We start from the raw sequence: 19747 nt of genomic DNA, 5'->3' as shown, positions 1-19747 counted from the left end.
TATAGATACACAGTACCGAATATTAGGTTATTAAGGTACTACATATAGATATGCTTGTGTTGTTGTTTTTTTGTTGTTGTTGTGTTGTCTTGTTTGTTATTTATATGATGTGTTGTCTTTCTTTTTTTAATGGAAAATGTAAATAAAGATTTTTTTAAAACAAAAGCCTTGATGTTCATGTGTCCATGGTAAGACAGACTGTCTACAAATGGAGAAAGTTTAACACTGTTGCTACTCTCCCTAGGCATGGTTGTCCTGTAAAAATGATTGCAAGAGCACAGCGCAGAATGCTTCATGAGGTAAAGAAGAATCCTAGAGTGTCAGCTAAAGACCTACAGAAATCTCTGGCACAAGCTAACATTTTTGTTGACACATCTACAATAAGGAAAACATTAAACAAGAATGGAGTACATGGGGATGATCTTCTGGCGGTGATGTCAACGTGTTAGGGACGAAAGGAACGGTGCTCCGTTTCCAAAGCCCCTAATATCCTCGCTGCGGGCGCTGATTTCGGCGCTACCGACCCCATAGAGGTCGGTAGAAAAAGGGGAAATTTCTGAGGACCTCGGGGAGGGCGGCAATCCCCCCGAAGGTTCAGGATAACTCCTTTAACTCGGAACGAGGAAGAACCAGCCACCCGGCTGGCCAGAAACGCTGACAGCTGTTAAGAGGGAAGTGAAGATTGAAAAAGAAAAGCATCGGTGAAAACAGAAGTGAGGATTAAAGATTGAAAAGGTATATCTGCATTTTCTAACAGTTGGGAGAAAGCGAGTGGAAGGAACCCTTGAGTAAAAGAGGAGAAAGAGAAGCGGCGACCAATAAGTGGAGTGAAGGGGAGGAATCCATATTGAAAGTGACAGCGCGTAATCTGGTAGTCAGTGGAATCCGAAAGAATCCAGAGGGAATACGGTTGAACGAAGTGTGTGATCGATAACCAGAGCTTTATAACAAAAAGCTGCGAGGTCTCAGAAAACTTAAAAGACTTAACGGGAGGATTTTTAGAGCCCCGGATATCCATAGAAGAAAGGACGGTGAAGCCATATTGAGCAACGGCAGGGAGAACGCAGTCAACTTAGAACTTATAACATTGTTGCCGATACTTACTGGACAATTCAGGTAAAGGCTTTCTTAACAGGATCGAGTTTACCGATCAAGTTAATTGGATAATTGGATAATAAAGTAACGGGACTATTGGATTGAGCTATTTGGGGAAGCAGACGCTTGATACTTTTGGCGCACGATCTCGGTGTGTATTGGACAAAATGTAAAGGGAGGAAAAAAAAGTACGATCGGACGTGAAATACACTGGATTTATAATTTTTGTTTCTGCCACGGCTTATCCCGGTGAGGATTTGAACTGAGGATTACGGAACAAGTGGATAATACATGGATATATTATATTGAAACTATTGACAGTTGAAAAGAAGTGGACTTGAACTATAATTGGATATTATTATTTTTTTTAATTTGATTTATATGCCGCCCTTCTCCGGAGACTCAGGGCGGCTTACAATGCTTTAAGCAATAGCCTTCATTCTTTTGTATATTTTATACAAAGTCAGCTTATTGCCCCCACAAACTGGGTCCTCATTTCACCTACCTTAGAAAGGATGGAAGGCTGAGTCAACCTTGAGCCTTGGAGAGATTCGAACCAGCAGAAATTGCAGGCAGCTGTGTTAATAACAGGGTGCACTAAACCCTTGTACTATCAAGGCTCTTGATTTGATATAAGGATTGCCAGAATACAAGATACTACCAAGACCAACTAATTACCAACAGTGACTAAGAAACAGTGAAAGAAAACATGGTAAGCTGGGCAAGAAATATAGGTCACAATATAGAGCTGGACAGATGGGACAAGCTATGGGCAGAAAATTATAAGATGACACTGTTGATTCCATACAAAGAAAATTTATACAAGATATTTTATAGATGGCACCTTCCTCCGGCACGTTTGGCTAAAATGTTTCCAAACACATCACCAATGTGTTGGAAGTGCAAGACACAAATGGGGACATATTACCATCTCTGGTGGTCTTGCAGGAAGGCACAACACTACTGGCAAGAGATTAAGAGAATAATTGAAGAAACAACGAGGCAAAGTGTAGAAATGAAACCAGAATTCTTTCTATTTGGAATGACTACAACACAGTGTACCAAGGAGATAAAATATCTTACCATCCACATATTGACAGCAGCACGTATAGTGTACGCTCAGAATTGGAAATCCGAGATAATACCAACAGAAGAAAAAATAATAACAAAAATAAATGAATGCGCAGAAATGGATAGGCTCACAAAAGAGCTCCAAGATAAAGAGAACACTGACTTTTATTTAGTTTGGCAAAAATGGTACACATGGTTAGAAGGAAGGATAGGGCCAACAACATAGGACACTAGGAGAACATAACTCAAGAATTGCAGAAATAGATACATGAGATGAGCCGTAGGATTGTATAAATAAATGGTTAATATGATTGTAGAAAGATACTGCTGAACTTCTATGAATGTATTAAGGTATAAGCAAGTAAATTTGTAAATAGTATGATTAAGGAAAATTGGTTAAATGGACATTAATCACCGATGCGAAGATTTTCTAGAAGTTAGTCGATTGACTTTTTGTTAATGTATATAATGTATAAGTGTTTACATGCATTTGTGTTTTACGTTTGTTTATGTTAATAAAATTTAATTAAAAAAAAAAGAAAAAAAAGAATGGAGTACATGGGAGGACAAACGTTTCCTGTAGTTGCAGATCAGACCTGCACAACGATCTGGAGTAATTTTGGACCACTCCTCTTCACAAAACTGTTTCAGTGTAGCAATATTCTTGGGATGTCTGGTGTGAATCGCTCTCTTAAGGTCATGCCGCAGCATTTCAATCGGGTTGAGGGCAGGACTCTGACTGGGCCACTCCAGAAGGCGTATTCTGTGCTGTTGAAGCCATTTTTTTGTTGAATTACTTGTATGCTTTGGGTCATTGTCCTGTTGCATCACCCATCCTCTGCGGAGCTTCAGTTGGCGGACAGATGGTCATACGTTTTCCTGCAAAATGTCTTGATAAACTCTGGAATTCATTTTCCCACCAAAAACGTTCATATTGTGCTAGACTGGCCTTATATAATCTCACTTTTCAAAATGACAAAATTAGTGGACCAGAGGGATGCTATCAATATAAATTACTTGGACTTCAGTAAGGCATTTGATAAAGTAGACCATAACCTACTACTTGATAAAATAGAAAAATGTGGGATAGACAGAATCTGGTCAGCCAGATTCGTAACTGGCTGACCAACCACACTCAACATGTAATTCTCAATGGAACTGCATCTACATGGAGGGAGGTATGAAGGGTCAGTTTTAGGCCCAGTACTCTTAAAAATCTTCATCATGATTTGGACGAGGGGATAGATGGGGAATTCATCAAATTTGCAGACACCAAACTACCGTTAGCATGAATAGCCAACACTCCAGAAGATACAGAAGGAACTTGACAGACTTGAACATTATGCGCTATCTAACAAAATGAAATTCAATAGTGAAAAAAGTAAGGTTCTACATTTAGGCAAGAAAAACAAAACACACAGGTACAGTATATGTGGTACCTCATTCAATAGTAATAACTGTGAGAGGGATCTTGGAGTCCTAGTGGACAATCATTTAAATATGAGCCAGCAGTGTGCTGCAGCTGCCAAAAAAGCCAACACAGTTCTAGGCTGCATAAACAGAGGGATAGAAACAAGATCACATGAAATGTTAATACCACTTTAGAATGCCTTGGTAAGGCCACACTTGGAATACTGCATCCAGTTTCGGTCAACACGATGTTCAAAAGACGTTGAGACTCTAGAAAGAGTGCAGAGAAGAGGAATAAAGATGATTGGAGGACTGGAAGCTAAAACATATAAAGAACGGTTGCTGGAACTGGGTAGTTGTCTAGTCTGATGAAAAGTTGGACTTGAGGTGATGATAGCAGTGTTCCAATATCCCAGAGGCTGCCACAAAGAAGAGGTGCTATTCTCCAAAGCACTTGATGGCAAGGCAAGAAGCAGTGGGTGGAAACTAATCAAGGAGAGAAGCAACATAGAACACTGGAACAACTTGCCTCCAGAAGTTGTAAATGCCCCAATACTAGAAGTTTTTAAGAAGAGATTGGACGACCATTTGTGTGAAATGGTATAGGGTTTCCTGCTTAAGCAGGGGGTTGGATTAGAAGACCTCCAAAGTCCCTTCCAACTCTGTTATTCTATTCTATAATGATTGGAATTGAATTTAGGTCTGTCACTGGGACCAGAGATTTTCTCTTCTGAGCTTTTGGACTCATGCTGGAGCCCATCTTCAGGGAATTTCTCTACTGCAAGGGTGTCAAACTCAAAGCCCATAGGCCAGATCCACCCCACGATGTGATTAGATCAGGCCCACGGAGCCGCCCTGGAAATAGTGAAGGACCAGCCCACAGCAGCCTGGCACAGGCCGACCGGGCCCTTATCTACAACCTGGCAGTGACCATCTGGGCTGGAACATGGTCAGCCTTAGATCTGCAAGGTTGGCCTGGAGCCAGCGAGGGGCCAGTCTACCCCACCCCCTAGGCATGTGCGCAGGAAGCGGTGAGACAGTTCATCCAATGCTCGGTGTCACAGGATGCTACCAAGAGGTTTCTGATGGAAGCCAAGATCCAGCACCTGCTGACCATTCAAGCCATAGAACCGGTACCTCTTCAACATCAGGGATTCGGCTTCTTTTTGATACTCTTTCTCGTGCAAAAGAAATTGGGCAGAAGCAGTGCCATCCTAGATCTGAAGAAGCTGAATGTACACATCAAATACAAATGCTTCAAAATGCAATCCCTGCACACCATTCTGGGTTGCATAAGACAGGTAGATCTTTTGACATCAATAGATCTATGAGAGGCTTATCTGCATGTGCCCATCAGACCGTCCCGCAGAAGATTCCTCAGGTTCTCCTATGCGGGACTACATTACCAATACAAAGGTCTGCCCTTCGGACTATCGTCCACCCCCACAGTATTTACCAAACTTCTGGATGTGGTGGCTGCTCACTTGCGGACAAAACCCATAGGTGTGTTATGTTATCTGGATGACATTTTGGTCCTGTCCTCATTCCCTCAGCAGGTGAGTCTAGATCTCCAGATCATGGTCCAAACAATGGTCCGATCACAGGTTTACAGTGAATTGGGAGAAGAGTCACATGACCCCCTCCACCAGCCTGGTCCATCTGGGAGCAAGGATCGAAACTCAGGCCAGCCTCGTCTTCCTCTCCCAGGAACGTCACTCCAGCATCCGCACCACCATCAGGCAAGTCAGAACCCTCAAGAGGGAACCATTGATGTTTCTTTCCCAATTGTTAGGCAAAATGATTTCCTGCCTACGGATTGTACCTTGGGTGAGGTTGCACTCCCGACCTCTTCAATGGTTTCTATTGCCAAGTCAACGGGTGGGCCTCAGCAACTCCCTGAAACAGATCAGAGTTCCCTTCAAGGTAATCAGATTCTTGGAATGGTGGATGTCGAAAGCCATAGAGCAGGGTTGTTCCTTCAAAGCGCACTACCACCTAACCCTGACTACAGACACCAGCCTTTTTTGGATGGTGTCCTCAGTTACAATCTCAAGTGACCCAGAGTAGATGGTCTCCAAACGATCTCCTCAAAGACATCAATTGGCTGGAACTGAGAGCCACTCATCTGGCACTCCGCCATTTCCAAGCTCAACTGTCAGGGCACCACGTGCTGTTACTGACGGACAATGTTACAGTCAAGGCACATGTGAACCATCAGGGGGGCACCTGCTCCAGGGTGCTGATGCACAAGGCTGCTGCGATAGGTCTGTGGTCAGAGAAACACTTGTTCTCCCTGTGGACAGAACACATCTCCGGGATCTCCAACATCCAAGCAGATTGGTTGAGCAGAAAGACTATCGATCAGGCAGAATGGAAATTTCATCTAGATCTGTTCCTTCAGCTGTCAACCAAATTCGGCCCACCCCAAGTAGACCTTTTTGCCAGCCCAGCGAATGCACAACTTCCACGGTACTACACCAGATTCCGATCCCCAGGAGCTGAAGGGACGGACACCCTCCATTGTCTGTGGCCCCAGGGCCCATTTCCCCCGATACCTCTCATACCGAGGGTCATCAGGAAGATTCTGCAGGAAGGCACAGAGGTTCTCCTCGTAGCTCCTCACTGGCCCAGGTGGACCTGGTTCGCGGACCTACTGACCCTATCAATATCACCTCCCTGGAGGATTCCTCCAGACAGGATCTCCCTCAGCCAAGGGGCCATGCTACACCAGAGCCTCAATGGTTTCAACTGGCCATCTGGCACTTGAGAGGGAGATCCTGAAAAAGGACCGATTCTCTAGGAAGGTAATCTCTACCATCCTTGCTTCCCAACATCCGTCAACAACCCGCATACACAACGCCACGTGGAATTCCTTTTGCCGCTGGTGCACTAGAAAAGTGCAACATCGGCCTCTGTACCTCAGGTATTGGACTTCCTGCAGGAAGAGTTAGAGGCAGGATTAATGGTTAATACCCTCCGTAAACAAGTAGCCACTTTGGCAACTATTCTGTTCTGCAAGGGAACCTCAACCCTCTCTCAGCACCTGAGGGTTTGTAGCTTTCTGAAAGGGGCTTCCAATTTGCAACCTCCGCCTGTTCACAGATATCCATCTTGGGATCTGTCCCTTGTCTTACAGGCACTCACGTCCTCTCTGTTTGAGCCGTTGAGTTCCGCCAGTCTCAGGCTTCTGACCTTTAAGGTCGCCTTTCTCATCGCCATCACTTCTGCTTGAAGAATCTTGGAACTGGCGGCTCTCTCAGTTCGGAAGGATTTGTGTATTATGCATCCTGACAGAGTCATCCTCCGCCTGGACCCGACATTTGTCCCAAAAATCAGCTCCTGGTTCCACTGGGCCCAGGAGGTCATCTTACCGGATTTTTGTCCAAATCCCAAACATCCCAAGGAACGCTGGTGGCACACCTTAGATGTACGCAACGCCCTGCGCATATACATCGCCTGGACGGCACTGTTCCAGAAGACACATCTCTTTTCAGCCCAGGTCCCTGGCTCAAGGCCTGTATTTCTCTGGCTTACAATCATCAGGCTCAACCTATTATGGCCCATTATGGCCCATTCGACAAGAAGTGCAGCCACAACGGTGGTTTGGACCACTCAGGCCTCTATACTAGAGATCTGCAGGGCAGCCACTTGGACATTGCCCTCTCCCTTCATCAGAAACTACAAACTCGACATGTTTGCCTCAGCAGAGGCGGCCTTTGGAAGACGAGTCTTGCAGCAGATTCTTCCAGTCAACAGGACCCTGGACATTTCAACTCCCCACCCTAGGGATACTTAGCTGGGGCATATTCCATTGCTTGGATTCTCTAAGCAGCGCACAGGAGAAGGAATGTTGTATTCACCTGATCGTTTGTTCTATGTGCGCTGCATGAGAGTTCGACCCCTCCCTAAAATTCCAAAGGGGGTCCAGGGTTCAGGAGAGTATGTTTCTTTCTAATTACAGGTTACATCTTCTCCAGATGCAGACCATTGTTAACAAACTGGAGCTAAACAGGAAGGGGGAGGTGTGACTAAACAAATTACAATTCAGTCTCTGGCCAATCAGACAAGGTTATCACCCTTTTCTTGGACTCTCACGCAGCACTTCCTGTGCGCATGCACAGGGGGTGGGGCTGAGGCAGCGGGGTCTCTCACTGGCTTCAGGGCAGCTGCACAGGTCAGATCTAAGGCTGACTGCATTCCGGATGGCTGCCACAAGTTGTAGATCAGCGTCCAGTCAGGCTCGCCAGGTAGAGGTGAAGCAGGCCGGTCCTTCGCTGTTTCCACGGTGGCCCTGCAGGCCAGGGGGACAGTTGGGCAAGTGCTGCCCATGGCCGTGGCTTTCCCATGCGGGGGCTGATTAAGGGAAACCTCGCGGGCTGCAAGGACGAGGGGAGGGGGAGAGACTGGCAGCACTTCCCTTTTACTGGGACAGCCACTGTCCCTGTTGGAAAGCTCGTGCCTGGCATGAATGGGGAAGCCAGATTCACTTAATAACCATATTACTAATTTAACAACAGCAGTGATTCACTTAATAACTTTTGCAAGAAATATGGTAAATGGGGGCAAAATTCAATTAACAACTATCTTGCTTAGCAACTGGAATCTTGTGGGGACTATCAATACAACTTCAACAGAAAAGTTGTTGCTTTTCAAATGGAAAGGTTTCAGACAATCTCAAGTACTCATTAAAAATTAATTTTTAACACTCTACTAGTTTTAATAGAAAAGATAGCTGTAACCTGGCTAATATATAACCTGTTATCTCTATAACCAAGCTATTTCTCCCTTTCTCTTCCCCCCACCTGACCCAACTTAAATCTACATTAGTATACACCCCACTACCACCATTGTATCTGATGAAGTGACCTGTAGCTGAGAGAAACTTATGCTTTTAAATAAATCTTGTTAGTTGGAAAAGATACTACGAGTGACAAATCCTTATCCTGATACTGCCATTTAAGTGGGGAGGGGACCCTGGATTCTTTTACTCACTTATTGCTCTCATCCTGTTTTCCTATGTATCCTGTAATTCCCCCCCCCCACACACACACACACGCAAACAACTACAAAGCTTCCTGAGGTTTGCAAATTTTTACTGGCAATTTATCCCAGCATTTGCACAAATTGCGCTCCCAACCACTAACCTACCGGGGGGAGGGGGGGAACAAATCAAAACCAAAGCAGCCCATAAACTGGACCCCAGGCAGCATTTGATAGACTGAAACAATTGTTCTCAGCCAAACCAGTCCTAAAACACCCAGATCCAGAACAGCCATTCATCATACAGGCAGATGCCAGTGGCATAGCAGTCAGAGCCATCCTACTCCCAAGAAAACAAGCAGGGCCAACTGCAGCCCTGTGCATACACATATAAAAAACTAACCAACACTGAACAGAGGTGGGCTATCTGGGAGAAGGAGGCTTTTGTAGTAATGGTGGGGTCTCCTTACCTCAAGGCATTTCCTAGAGGTGAATAAAATCCCTTTTGAAGTCTGGACTGATCATTAAAACCTAGAGGTCCTAGAAACTCTCCCCAAAACAAGTTCGCTGGGCTCAACACTTCAAACGCTTCAATTTCAACCTAAAATATTTCCCTGGGGGGAAAAACATTTTAGCAGATGCACTATCCAGAAAGCCTCAGTTTAATAGCAGGAAACCTGAAGTGATCAAACCCCTGCTCTCAACTGGCAGCCAAAGTGATGACCAGGGCTCAAGCTAAACAAGAACCACTAACGGACAATGCTACCACTCAGGTGTTTAAAAAAGCCAATGACTGGTTTCTAGCCCATAAAAACATCTGTTTAATTAAAGATGACTTAGCTTGGGTGGGAGAAAATTATACATCCCAGCTAGTCAGAGAATTCCTCTCATACAAACATGCTACGACTCCAAACTGGCTGGTCACTTCGGCTTCGTGAAAACCCTACACCTTATCAAAAGGCAATTCTGGTGGCCATCTCTTAAGAAAGACATTGAAAGCTATGTTGCCAGTTGCCCTATCTGTGCAGCAGCAAAGAGGAGACAAGGGAAATCCCCCCGGGCTTTTACAGACAGTAGCCGAGCCTTCAGCACCCTGGAGAGAGATCTCTATGGATTTTATTGAAGACTTACCTGAAAGTGGGGGGGGGGGGAATACTGGTTGTTTTTTTTTTTTTTTTTTTGTAGAAACTTTATTAAGATTTTTTACAAACAGAGAAAACGAAAAACATACAAACAAAAACATAAAAAACATAAATGTAATGTCATTTTCAGTTGATATCGGATGTGCAGTGTTTTAACTATTTACATAAATAATACTTGGTGATATTTCAAATCACTTTTAACCATTATTTAACACACCTTTAAGTCTTTCTTTCATTTTATCATGCATCCACTTGTACCACCTTTCCCACACAATATAGTAAACTGACTTCTCGTCATCATTTAATTCATGGGTCAATTTAGTCATCTCTGCGCACTCCAGTGTTTTCCTAATTGTGAGCTCTTCTGGTGGTTGAGTTTTCTCTTTCCAGTACTGTGCGTATGCCAATCTGGCAGCTGTAATCATGTGAATCATTAAATGTATCTTTTCCTTTCCATATGGCTTCTTTACCATTCCCAGGAGAAATATCTCTGGTGTTAGTTCAATATCTTCGCCAATTATTTCATATAACCACTTCCTGATCTTATTCCAATATCCCTTCGCTTCCGGGCATGTCCACCACATGTGAAAGAAGGTGCCTTGACCGTGGCCACATTTCCAACAATTGGGATGTATATTAGGATATATCTTTGCTAATCTGGCCGGGGCTAAATACCATCTATGGAGCATTTTGTAATGGTTTTCCTTGTAGGCCACCGCTCTAGTCAGTTTAAGATTCCTGTTCCATGCCTCCTCCCATTCCCCAAAGTTTATATCACGCCCTATATTTTTTCCCATGCATTTATTTGATTCTTTGTGATATCTTTGGACTTCTCATCACCTAATAAATAATTGTATAGTTTGGCCAGAATCTTTTTATTTGTTCCCATCAGGACTTTATCCAATCCATTTGATCCAAGTTCTAAACCGTATTGTTCTTTGTCTTTCTGATATCTAGATTTTATTTGCGAATAGGTCCACCAATCTAAGATTATTCCTTGCTCTCGTAAAGTATCATTTGGTTTAAGCTGACCTCCTTCGTCTAAGATATCTTTATATTTGCCCATTTTCTCCATCCCCCATTACCTGAAAGTGGGGGAAATACTGTTATCTGGGTCATAACGGATCTTTTCTCCAGCAGGCCCACTTCATTCCCTGCCAAAAAATACCCACTCGCCAAACTGTTCCTGCAGCATATCTATCGACTACATGGGGCCCCACAAAGGATAATATCTGATCAGGGGGGTCCAATTCACTTCAAAGTTCTGGAAGGCCTTTTTGGACCTTCTTGGAACCGGCCAGGGCCTAAGTTCTAGTCCTCATCCTCAGACTAACAGATTGACAGAAAGATTGAACTCAGTTCTGAACAATATTTAAGATGCTTTATTAACTAATTTTAACTAACTAATTTTAAATTGGTTTTAAAAGTTTGGGGTTTTAAATTTGTCGGGGCCAAAATTATTTAATTTGATTTTATTCTACTTTTAAATTTTGTATGTATGTGTTTTATTGTTTGGCTGTGCACCGCCCTGAGTCCTTCGGGAGTAGGGCGGTATAGAAATCAAATAAATAAATAAATAAATAAATAAATAAATAAATAAATAAATAAATAAATAAATAAATAAAATAAAAATAAACTATCAAGGTAACTGGACTGACCTGCCTTTTGCAGAAGTTGCCTATAATAACTCTGTGCACTCTAGCACTGAGTTCACCCCATTTCAAGTTGCCACTGGCCAGGACTTCATCCCAATGCCAGAATTACCAGTAGAGGAACCAACCATACCCTCACTTAAGGAGTGCATATAACAACTACCAAACACCTGGTCAGTAGTGAGACTAGCCCTGAATGAGGCTAGAGCTGCTTTTAAAGCCCAAGCTGACAAAAGAAGGACAGAACCAAACCCACTAAAAATAGGTGATAAGGTTTACCTGTCCACAAAATTCCTACAATCCTTACAACCTTCAAAGAAATTGGGACCCAAATTCATAGGGCCTTTCCCAATCACTAGAATCATCAACCCAGTAACGGTAGAATTACTACTCCCCAGACTGGTCTACTCAGTTTTTCACTGCAGCCTATTGAAACCTGAAATTACATCCCCTTTAAGGCCCCACAAAAACGCTCATCCGATCCCTATTATGCGTGAAACCCCCCCCCCTTTTTTTTTTTTTTAGTTTTTAGCTTTTCAAATTGTCAAAGGGGTTTTAGTTTTCAATGTTTTAAATTTTTGGGCCACAGTTATTCGTTGTTAATAGAGGAGAGGGCAATGCTGCAAAGGCTATAAATGTTTGGATCCCTTCAACCTCTAGGGATCTGTTGCACTCCTCTTTCTTGAAACTCTGAGGACTTATTAAACTAATTGAACTAAGTAGCCTGAGCGAGGTGATGGATAGGGACTGAGGATTACAAACTGGAGACGATGACTTACTCTCCCCCTCAACTGTCCCTCTCTCCTTTATCAGATCTAGGTCTATTATGACCACTCAGCGTTAACTTGCAATCTTAGATCAATCTGCAGCTTTATTTACCACCTATTCCCCAAGATTACCCTGATTATTTAACCCTAAATACTTTGTCCAGTGGCTCTGACTTACTTTTTTGATCTAATCCTCGGCCATCGCTGGTATCAGGACTGGAGGAGATACAGACATCGAGAGTCTTGGATTATGGGGAGATAGACCACCTTCTCTTTGTTTGTTTCAAATGGTTTGGTCGCTGTGAGAGGATGACCCTTTGAGACCTCTACCCCCACCTCCTTTGGATGGACTTACTACAACCACAAGACTTCCCATCGTCGTGAGAGGGCGATGATGTTCCGATGTATTGACATTTGTAACATACTGGTCTTCCTTTAACATCTATTTCCTCCCTTATTTTAAATTACCTGTCTTAACCATCTCTAACACTCTTAGAAGAAAATGATCCTTCATCTCCTTCAACTCGCTCCTATCTTTGATGTATTCAACTGCGGAGCTCCTTGCACTGCGAGATTCCCCCCTCTCGCATGTCTGGCCCTCTCAGTTATCAAGGGCCGCCCTTGAGGACGGGTTTTGGAACCCCGAGAGGTGGTTTGCAAAAAACTGACGGCTTTGGAGGTTTTTAGATAAATCTTTAAGTTCTATTTTAAGGGGTTCTGGGAGGGATTGTGGGAATGGATCTGGGGGGATCCATAAATCCACTGAAAGGGATAATGGGTCTGATGATCACGGTGGGGAGGATGGGGACAGAAATCTGACAAGGATGCAGGGGGATGAAGCGATGGGCATTAGTATAGTAAGTGGGAGGGGCAGATATGACGGCTGCAGGGGGCCATATTATGTTTCGGGAGTGCGCACTCGTTGTTTACGAGCGATTGCCCACTCCGACCCCCAAAGTACTGCTCGTTTCCCGGGTTGTTCAGAGTCTCAGACCCTGGGTCTATGGCTGATGTTATGTAATGCCAGGTCAGTGGTAAATAAAGCCCCCCTCATTCATGATCTTATTTCAGAGGGGGGTGCTGACCTGGCAGGGATTACGGAGACCTGGTTAGGCCAGGAGGGAGGAGTTCCCCTTGTGGAAATGTGCCCGCCAGGTTTCCGTGCATTCCATCAGCCAAGAACTCATGGAAGGGGTGGGGGAGTGGCAGCAATCATTAGAGAAAGTCTTTGCCCAAGGGAGGCCACTGTTCCTCAGATAGCTGGATGTGAGTCCCTCCTTGTGAAGTGGGGTCGGGGGATTCAGATGGGCCTACTGATTGCGTACCTGGCTCCCTGCCACGTAACAGCGGTCCTGCCTGAGCTGCTCGACATTATAGCCGGGGTGGCGGTGGAAACCCCCAGACTTATTGTTATGGGGGATTTTAACCTGCCATCCGCTGGTGAGATGTCGGAGACGGCTCGGGAGTTCATGGCTTCCATGACGGCCATGGACCTGACCCAGGTAGTTCAAGGCCCCACCCACTTGGGGAATCACACTCTGGACTTGATTTTTGTCTCTGATCAGTGGCTGAATGATCTAAGAATAGGGGATATAGACATCAAGCCCTTGTCATGGGCTGATCATTCTCTCCTTCACATGGACTTTCAAGTCACTTCCACCCACCGCAGGGAGACCGAACCAACCAAATGGTTCCGTCCCAGGCACCTGATGGACCCCGAAAGGTTCCTGATGGAGCTTGGGCCATTTCCTGAGACTCTGGCTCACGACTGAGGACCTGGTGGTCGCCTGGGACAGGGTGACTACTGCGGCCTTGGATCGCGTCATGCCTTTGCGGCCTCTGACCCGATGCCGATCTCGTCTAGCTCCTTGGTTTTCCGAGGAGCTGAGAGAGATGAAGCGTCGGAAAAGATGCCTGGAGAGCGCTTGGAGGTCAAGCCGATCTGAATCTGACCGAACACAGGTGAGATCTTATATTAAGACCTACCTAGTGGCGATAAGAGCGGCGAAGTCTAGCTACTTCTCCGCTCTTATTGCATCTGCAGAGAACCGCCCAGCCGCACTGTTTAGGGTGACCCGCTCCCTACTTCAGGTGGGGGTATGGGAAGATCCCTTAAAGGGTCGAGCTGAGGATTTTGTACAATTCCTGCATGATAAAGTCGCTCAGATTCGGGAAGGCCTGGACTCCGATTGGGTAGATCCAGGGGAGGAGACAGGGGTAGGTGTTGAGAGCGTTATCTGGGAAGAGTTTGACTCTGTGACTCCTGAGGACATGGACAGGATTCTGGGCAAGCTTAACGCTGCCACATGTTTATTGGACCCGTGTCCCTCCTGGTTGGTACTGGCCTCCCGGGAGGTTACACGAGGCTGGCTCCAGGGGATTATAAATGCTTCTCTGAGTGAGGGTGTCTTTCCCGCTGCCTTGAAAGAGGCGGTTGTGAAGCCCCTCCTCAAGAAGCCTTCCCTGGACCCGGCTATATTATCAAATTATTGTCCAGTCTCCAATCTTCGCTTTGTTGCGAAGGTTGTTGAGAGTGTGGTGGCGTGACAACTACCCCGATACCTGGATGAAGTTGTCTATCTGGATCTGTTCCAGTCGGACTTCAGGTCACGATACAGCATGGAAACGGCATTGGTCGCGTTAGTGGATGATCTCCGGAGGGCTCGGGACAGAGGTTGCTCCTCTATTCTGGTCCTATTAGATCTCTCAGCGGCTTTTGATACCATCGACCATGGTATCTTACTGCACCGGCTGGAGGGGTTAGGAATAGGGGGCTGTTGTGGCCCCGCCCTCTGAGCCTGTCCCATCGGAGGAAGAAAGCTCCGAGCATGAGGAAGAGGAATCAGCCAGGCCTCCCTCTCCAGGCCCCTCCCCTCTGGCACTGTCTCAGGTGCCGGCCGAGGGAGAGGAGATTAGCAGGGAGATAGGTGGCTCGGATGAGAGCGAAGGAGAGACATCATTCCTGGACGCACGCCTCCGAAGGCGTGATAAACGATTGCAACAGCTCAGGAGGCATGCTAGGGATTAGAACTGAGTCACTGGACCACATCCCAGAGACTATATAATAGAGGGTGGTGGCCAGTAATCCTTGTGACGAACAAAAGTAAACCTTGGATAGTCACTAAAGCCTCATCCGAAACTGCTGAGAGGAATAATAATTCTGTTGGACTCTTGTACGCTGAGTATATTATCTTTCTGTTTTCTGTGGAAATAAAAGCACTTGGCAGACGGTGTGTATATCGCTGCCAAGTTGGAGATAAAGACCTGGGTGTGTTCCAAGTGCTTCCTTAACCCTCGGCTGGCTGTGCTTGTGTGTGTGTGTGGACGGGGATAGATCAGGGGCACCGTGCTTTGGTGGTTCTCCTCCTTCCTCTCTGACAGTTTGCAGTTTGTGTTGGCAGGGGGGCAGAGGTCGACCTCGAGGCACCTTATTTGTGGAGTGCCGCAAGGATCAGTCCTCTCACCCCTTCTGTTCAACATTTATGTAAAACCGCTAGGCGAGATCATCCGTGGTTTCAGGGTGAGTGTTCATCAGTATGCTGATGACACACAGCTATACATCTCCACCCCAGACCACCCCAATGATGCCCTTGCTGTGATGTCCCGTTGCCTGGAGGCCGTGCGGATCTGGATGGGGAGAAACAAGCTCAGACTCAACCCCTCCAAGACCGAGTTGCTGTGGCTTCCGGCGTCCCAGTATAGTCAGCTGGTACCATCACTGACAATAGGGGATGAGATCTTGCTCCCCACAGAGAGGGCCCGCAACTTGGGTGTCCTCCTGGATTCACGGCTATCTTTAGAAGATCATTTGACGGCCGTGGCCAGGGGTGCCTTTTATCAGGTTCGCCTGATCCACCAGTTGCGTCCCTTTCTGCAGCTCATTACGCCCATGTAACACCTCTCCTACACGAGCTGCACTGGCTCCCGGTGGTCTTCCGGGTGCAATTCAAGGTGTTATTTATCACCTTTAAAGCGCTTCATGGCTTAGGACCTGGGTACCTACGAGACCGTCTTTTGCCACCAATAGCCTCCCACCGACCAGTTCGTTCTCACAGGGAGGGACTACTCAGGGTACCGTCAGTCAAATTATGTCGACTGGCGACTCCCAGGGGGAGGGCCTTCTCTGTGAGGGCTCCAACTCTTTGGAATGAACTGCCCCCGGAGATACGAAATATCCCTGATCTCCGTGCTTTCCGCCGTGCCCTCAAGACCCTGATGTTCCAACAGGCGGGGCTAAACATATGAACATGTGAATGATTTTTTAAATGTGATCTAATTCTGGGTTTTATTTAATTGACCAAACTAAGTAATAATTTTAATTAGCAATTTTATGATGTTTGTGTGTCTATATTTTTCTTGACTGTACACCGCCTTGAGTCCTACGGGAGAAAGGCGGTATAGAAATATAATAAATAAATAAATAAATTTAATTATTTTAATAATTTTAAATTTTGTATTGATATGTGTTTTAGTTCTGGCTGTGCACCGCCCTGAGTCCACTTGGAGAAGGGCGGGATATAAATTGAATAAAATAAATAAATAAATAATAAAAAATATTATGGTCAAAGGAGAACAACACTTTGAAATCAAAAGTTTCATGACTCCCGCACCCAGAAGTTCAATTCCAGTCTCTTGGAGACATTTACCTCCCTCAAAAAATGAGTGAGTAGCTAAGAAACATGTTAGGGCCCCTGCATTGCTGAAAAAGTTTCACTCAAAGTATCCTAACAAACCAAACTAACTCTCTATGATGTTCATCTTTCTGTTCTCTCTTACAGGTGATCCCCTCATTTTTTTGAAGGGCAGCATGTCAGATCCCTATCGTTATATTGCCATTCAAGTGGGGAGGGAATCCCGGATTCTTTTACTCACTTATTGCTCTCATTCTGTTTCCCTATGTATCTGTAATTCTCTAGTTTATAACTTTTACCCTGCCACCTATTCTGCCCTGTGCTTTGATTTACCTTGGGGGATGTACAAGGGGGGAGGGTCATCTGTTTTCTCTCAGTTTGGAAGCCTCACAGAAGAAGCACATGGGAACGACTCCTTATCTCTTTCTCAAGACAACCGTATCCACATCTTCGCACATGTGGATTGGCTCATTCAACATCAAACAGAGAGGAGGGGTTTCTGGAATTGCCTGGGGGAAACTCAGGCCCTGATTTGCAGGCCCTGCATTCACTTCCTTTCAATAAAAGTTTCCTTTTGAAATGCTAAAGTTTTGAGAGTCCATGCTTTCTTGAATAAGAGGGAGAGGCAGGATCTTATACCAGATCTCTAAATATCAGGCATACTAAAACATTTAATTAGCTACAAAGAGAAAAAGATATTTGAAAAGTCTTTTGATTATCTGAGAAAGATTTCTTTTCCATTCTTAAATAAATTGCAAAGTTAAAATGCCAAATAAATACAATAAGTATTAATTCCTGTTTCTATAATCAGTGTGTCTTTATTTGGACTCGATGCTAGGAACCTAGTCTATTTGGAATGCACAGGACATGCTCCTTCATGGCATACTGCAAGGATGGACAAATTTTAAGTCAGGAATTATAACTCTCTCCTGATCAGATTCCAAGCTGTAAAAAGCTTTCCAATCTCTGGGTGATATTAATGAAAATGTTGTTGGGTTTGAGTGGTTTGTATAGAGCCGTGATGGCGAACCTATGGCACGCGTGCCATAGGTGGCACGCGGAGCCATATTAGTGGGCACGCCAGCTCAGCTCTGGGGCGCATGCGCGTGTCGGCCAGCTGATTTTTCGGGCCTTCTGGGCCCATCAGAAGTAGGGAAACAGGCTGTTTCCTGCCTCTGGAGGGCCTGGGGGGGTGGGGAAGGCCCGTTTTTCTTTCTTACCTGGCTCCAGATCCTCTCTATGCATCTGGGAAGGGCGAAAACAGCCTTTCCCACTCCCTTGGAGGCCCTACGGAGGCTGAAAGGGCCCATTTCCCAACTCCCAGTGGGACAGGAAGTGACATTTTTTCCTGTTCCCAGCCTCCAGAGACTCCTAGAGAGGCTCCTAGAGACTCCTAGAGAGGTTTTGGAGGCTGGGGACAGCAAAAAATGTCACTTCCTGTCCCACCGAGAGTTGGGAAATGGGCCCTTTCAGCCTCCCCAAGGGAGTGGGAAAGGCTGTTTTCGCCCTTCCCAGATGCATAGAGAGGATCTGGAACCAGGTAAGAAAGAAAAACGGGCCTACCAGGCCATCATGTGCCAGGAGAGGGAGTGGGTGGGGCATATGCGTGCATGACCCTTCCCCGCCCCTCTCCTCTCCTGGCACGCGATGGCAAAAAGGTTAGCCATCACTGGTATAGAGAAAGGATCTCCAGAGGTTTCCTCTCCCTATCCCTATTTTGCCATGTTGACTGAAAATTGTTCCATTAAATTTCAGCAGTGTCAAGGAAATGTCTCATGAAGCCTGCAGCTGGTCTACTCCTGTTATTTGGTTATAGCCCACTAGCATATTTACTTGCATATGCATAGGCTTTTCTGTAATTTTGCCAGGGCTTTGAGTACAAGCTATTTTCATGTTTAAAGATCCATTGAAAAAGAATTATTCACCTTGATCCAGAAGATCATAGTTTCCAAATGTGACAAAATGTATTACATTTGTATTCTGTTTCACTTGTAAAATGCATGCAGTTGTAAATCACAAATCTTCTATTGCTCAGCTTTTTATAGAATTTTCTTTTGAATATGTACAAAGGCTGTTCAGGATTTATTCTTTTTATTTTTAATTTTATTATATATGTTTTGATTCAAATTGTACTTTTTTTGTATGCTATATTGTAAACTGTCCAGAGAGCTCAAGGTACGAGATGTTTTAAACATTTTAATTGATGCATAAAAAATAGAAAATTTATTGCTACTGCTTACCATGTTATGTGCTTATGTATTGGATTCCAGGAAAGAAGAGAAGAAATTGCCACCATAGAAACAATCAACAATGGGAAATCCATCTTTGAAGCTCTCATAGACATTGATATATCTTGGCAATGCCTGCAGTATTATGCTGGTCTAGCTGGTTCCTTAGCAGGTAGCTGTTTCATGTTCTGTTTGTTACTTCTGTCTCTTTTTTCATTCATTATTCCTTGGTCTAATATCTCCTTAAATAAAACCAATTAATACAATTTTATAAGTACTTAATATTTAAGAATTAATATCGGGTACTTCCAAGGGAAAAGTCTTAGAGCAAAGGTTACTTTATTTGAACTCTAGTTGATGTAGACTAGCAGAATTTTTCTTGAATGTTTTAATACTTACTTCCAGATTAATGGGGTATGGGAGACTAGCATGGTATGTTTTTGATTATTTATCTTAATATGCATAGAATAATTTGAAATTGCTCAAAATGAATCTTGTGTTACACTTTCCAAAATTTGCCAAATTTGCATAGTGTTATGTCTTTATCATTAGCAGGCAATGCTGCAAGTGCCATGGGTATGATTAAAATTGGTGAATTAGTTTCTTTCTTTATTATATGAAAATTACAATCCTACCTGTTGATTTCTGCAATATGGAAAAAATGTGGTCTTGAATAGGTAGGAGAGGTGGTAAAAAGCATGAATTAATGAATAGAATGAAGATATGTTGTATTGTTTGTGAACTAATAAAAAGAGATGAATATGATTAACA

At 44.5% G+C, this 19747-nt stretch overlaps 1 protein-coding gene across 2 annotated transcripts in view; it reads left to right on the top strand.

Annotated features, from left to right (window-relative positions):
- The window catches only part of LOC139314897 (calcium load-activated calcium channel), a 188552-nt gene that overhangs the window by 146615 nt on the left and 22190 nt on the right, over positions 1-19747 (top strand). For both annotated transcript variants that reach the window (XM_070940873.1, XM_070940874.1), the window contains one exon: positions 19019-19148. In XM_070940873.1, the coding sequence (XP_070796974.1) occupies positions 19019-19148 (130 nt within the window). The remainder of the gene's footprint in view (positions 1-19018; positions 19149-19747) is intronic.

The sequence above is a fragment of the Pituophis catenifer genome, unplaced genomic scaffold (assembly GCF_029215685.1).
Source record: "Pituophis catenifer annectens isolate HBS135680 unplaced genomic scaffold, rPitCat1.0.hap2 SCAF_3, whole genome shotgun sequence".
NCBI lineage: Eukaryota > Metazoa > Chordata > Lepidosauria > Squamata > Colubridae > Pituophis > Pituophis catenifer.
Note: the sequence above shows the minus strand (reverse complement) of the source record. Positions and strands in the feature narration are given on the sequence as shown.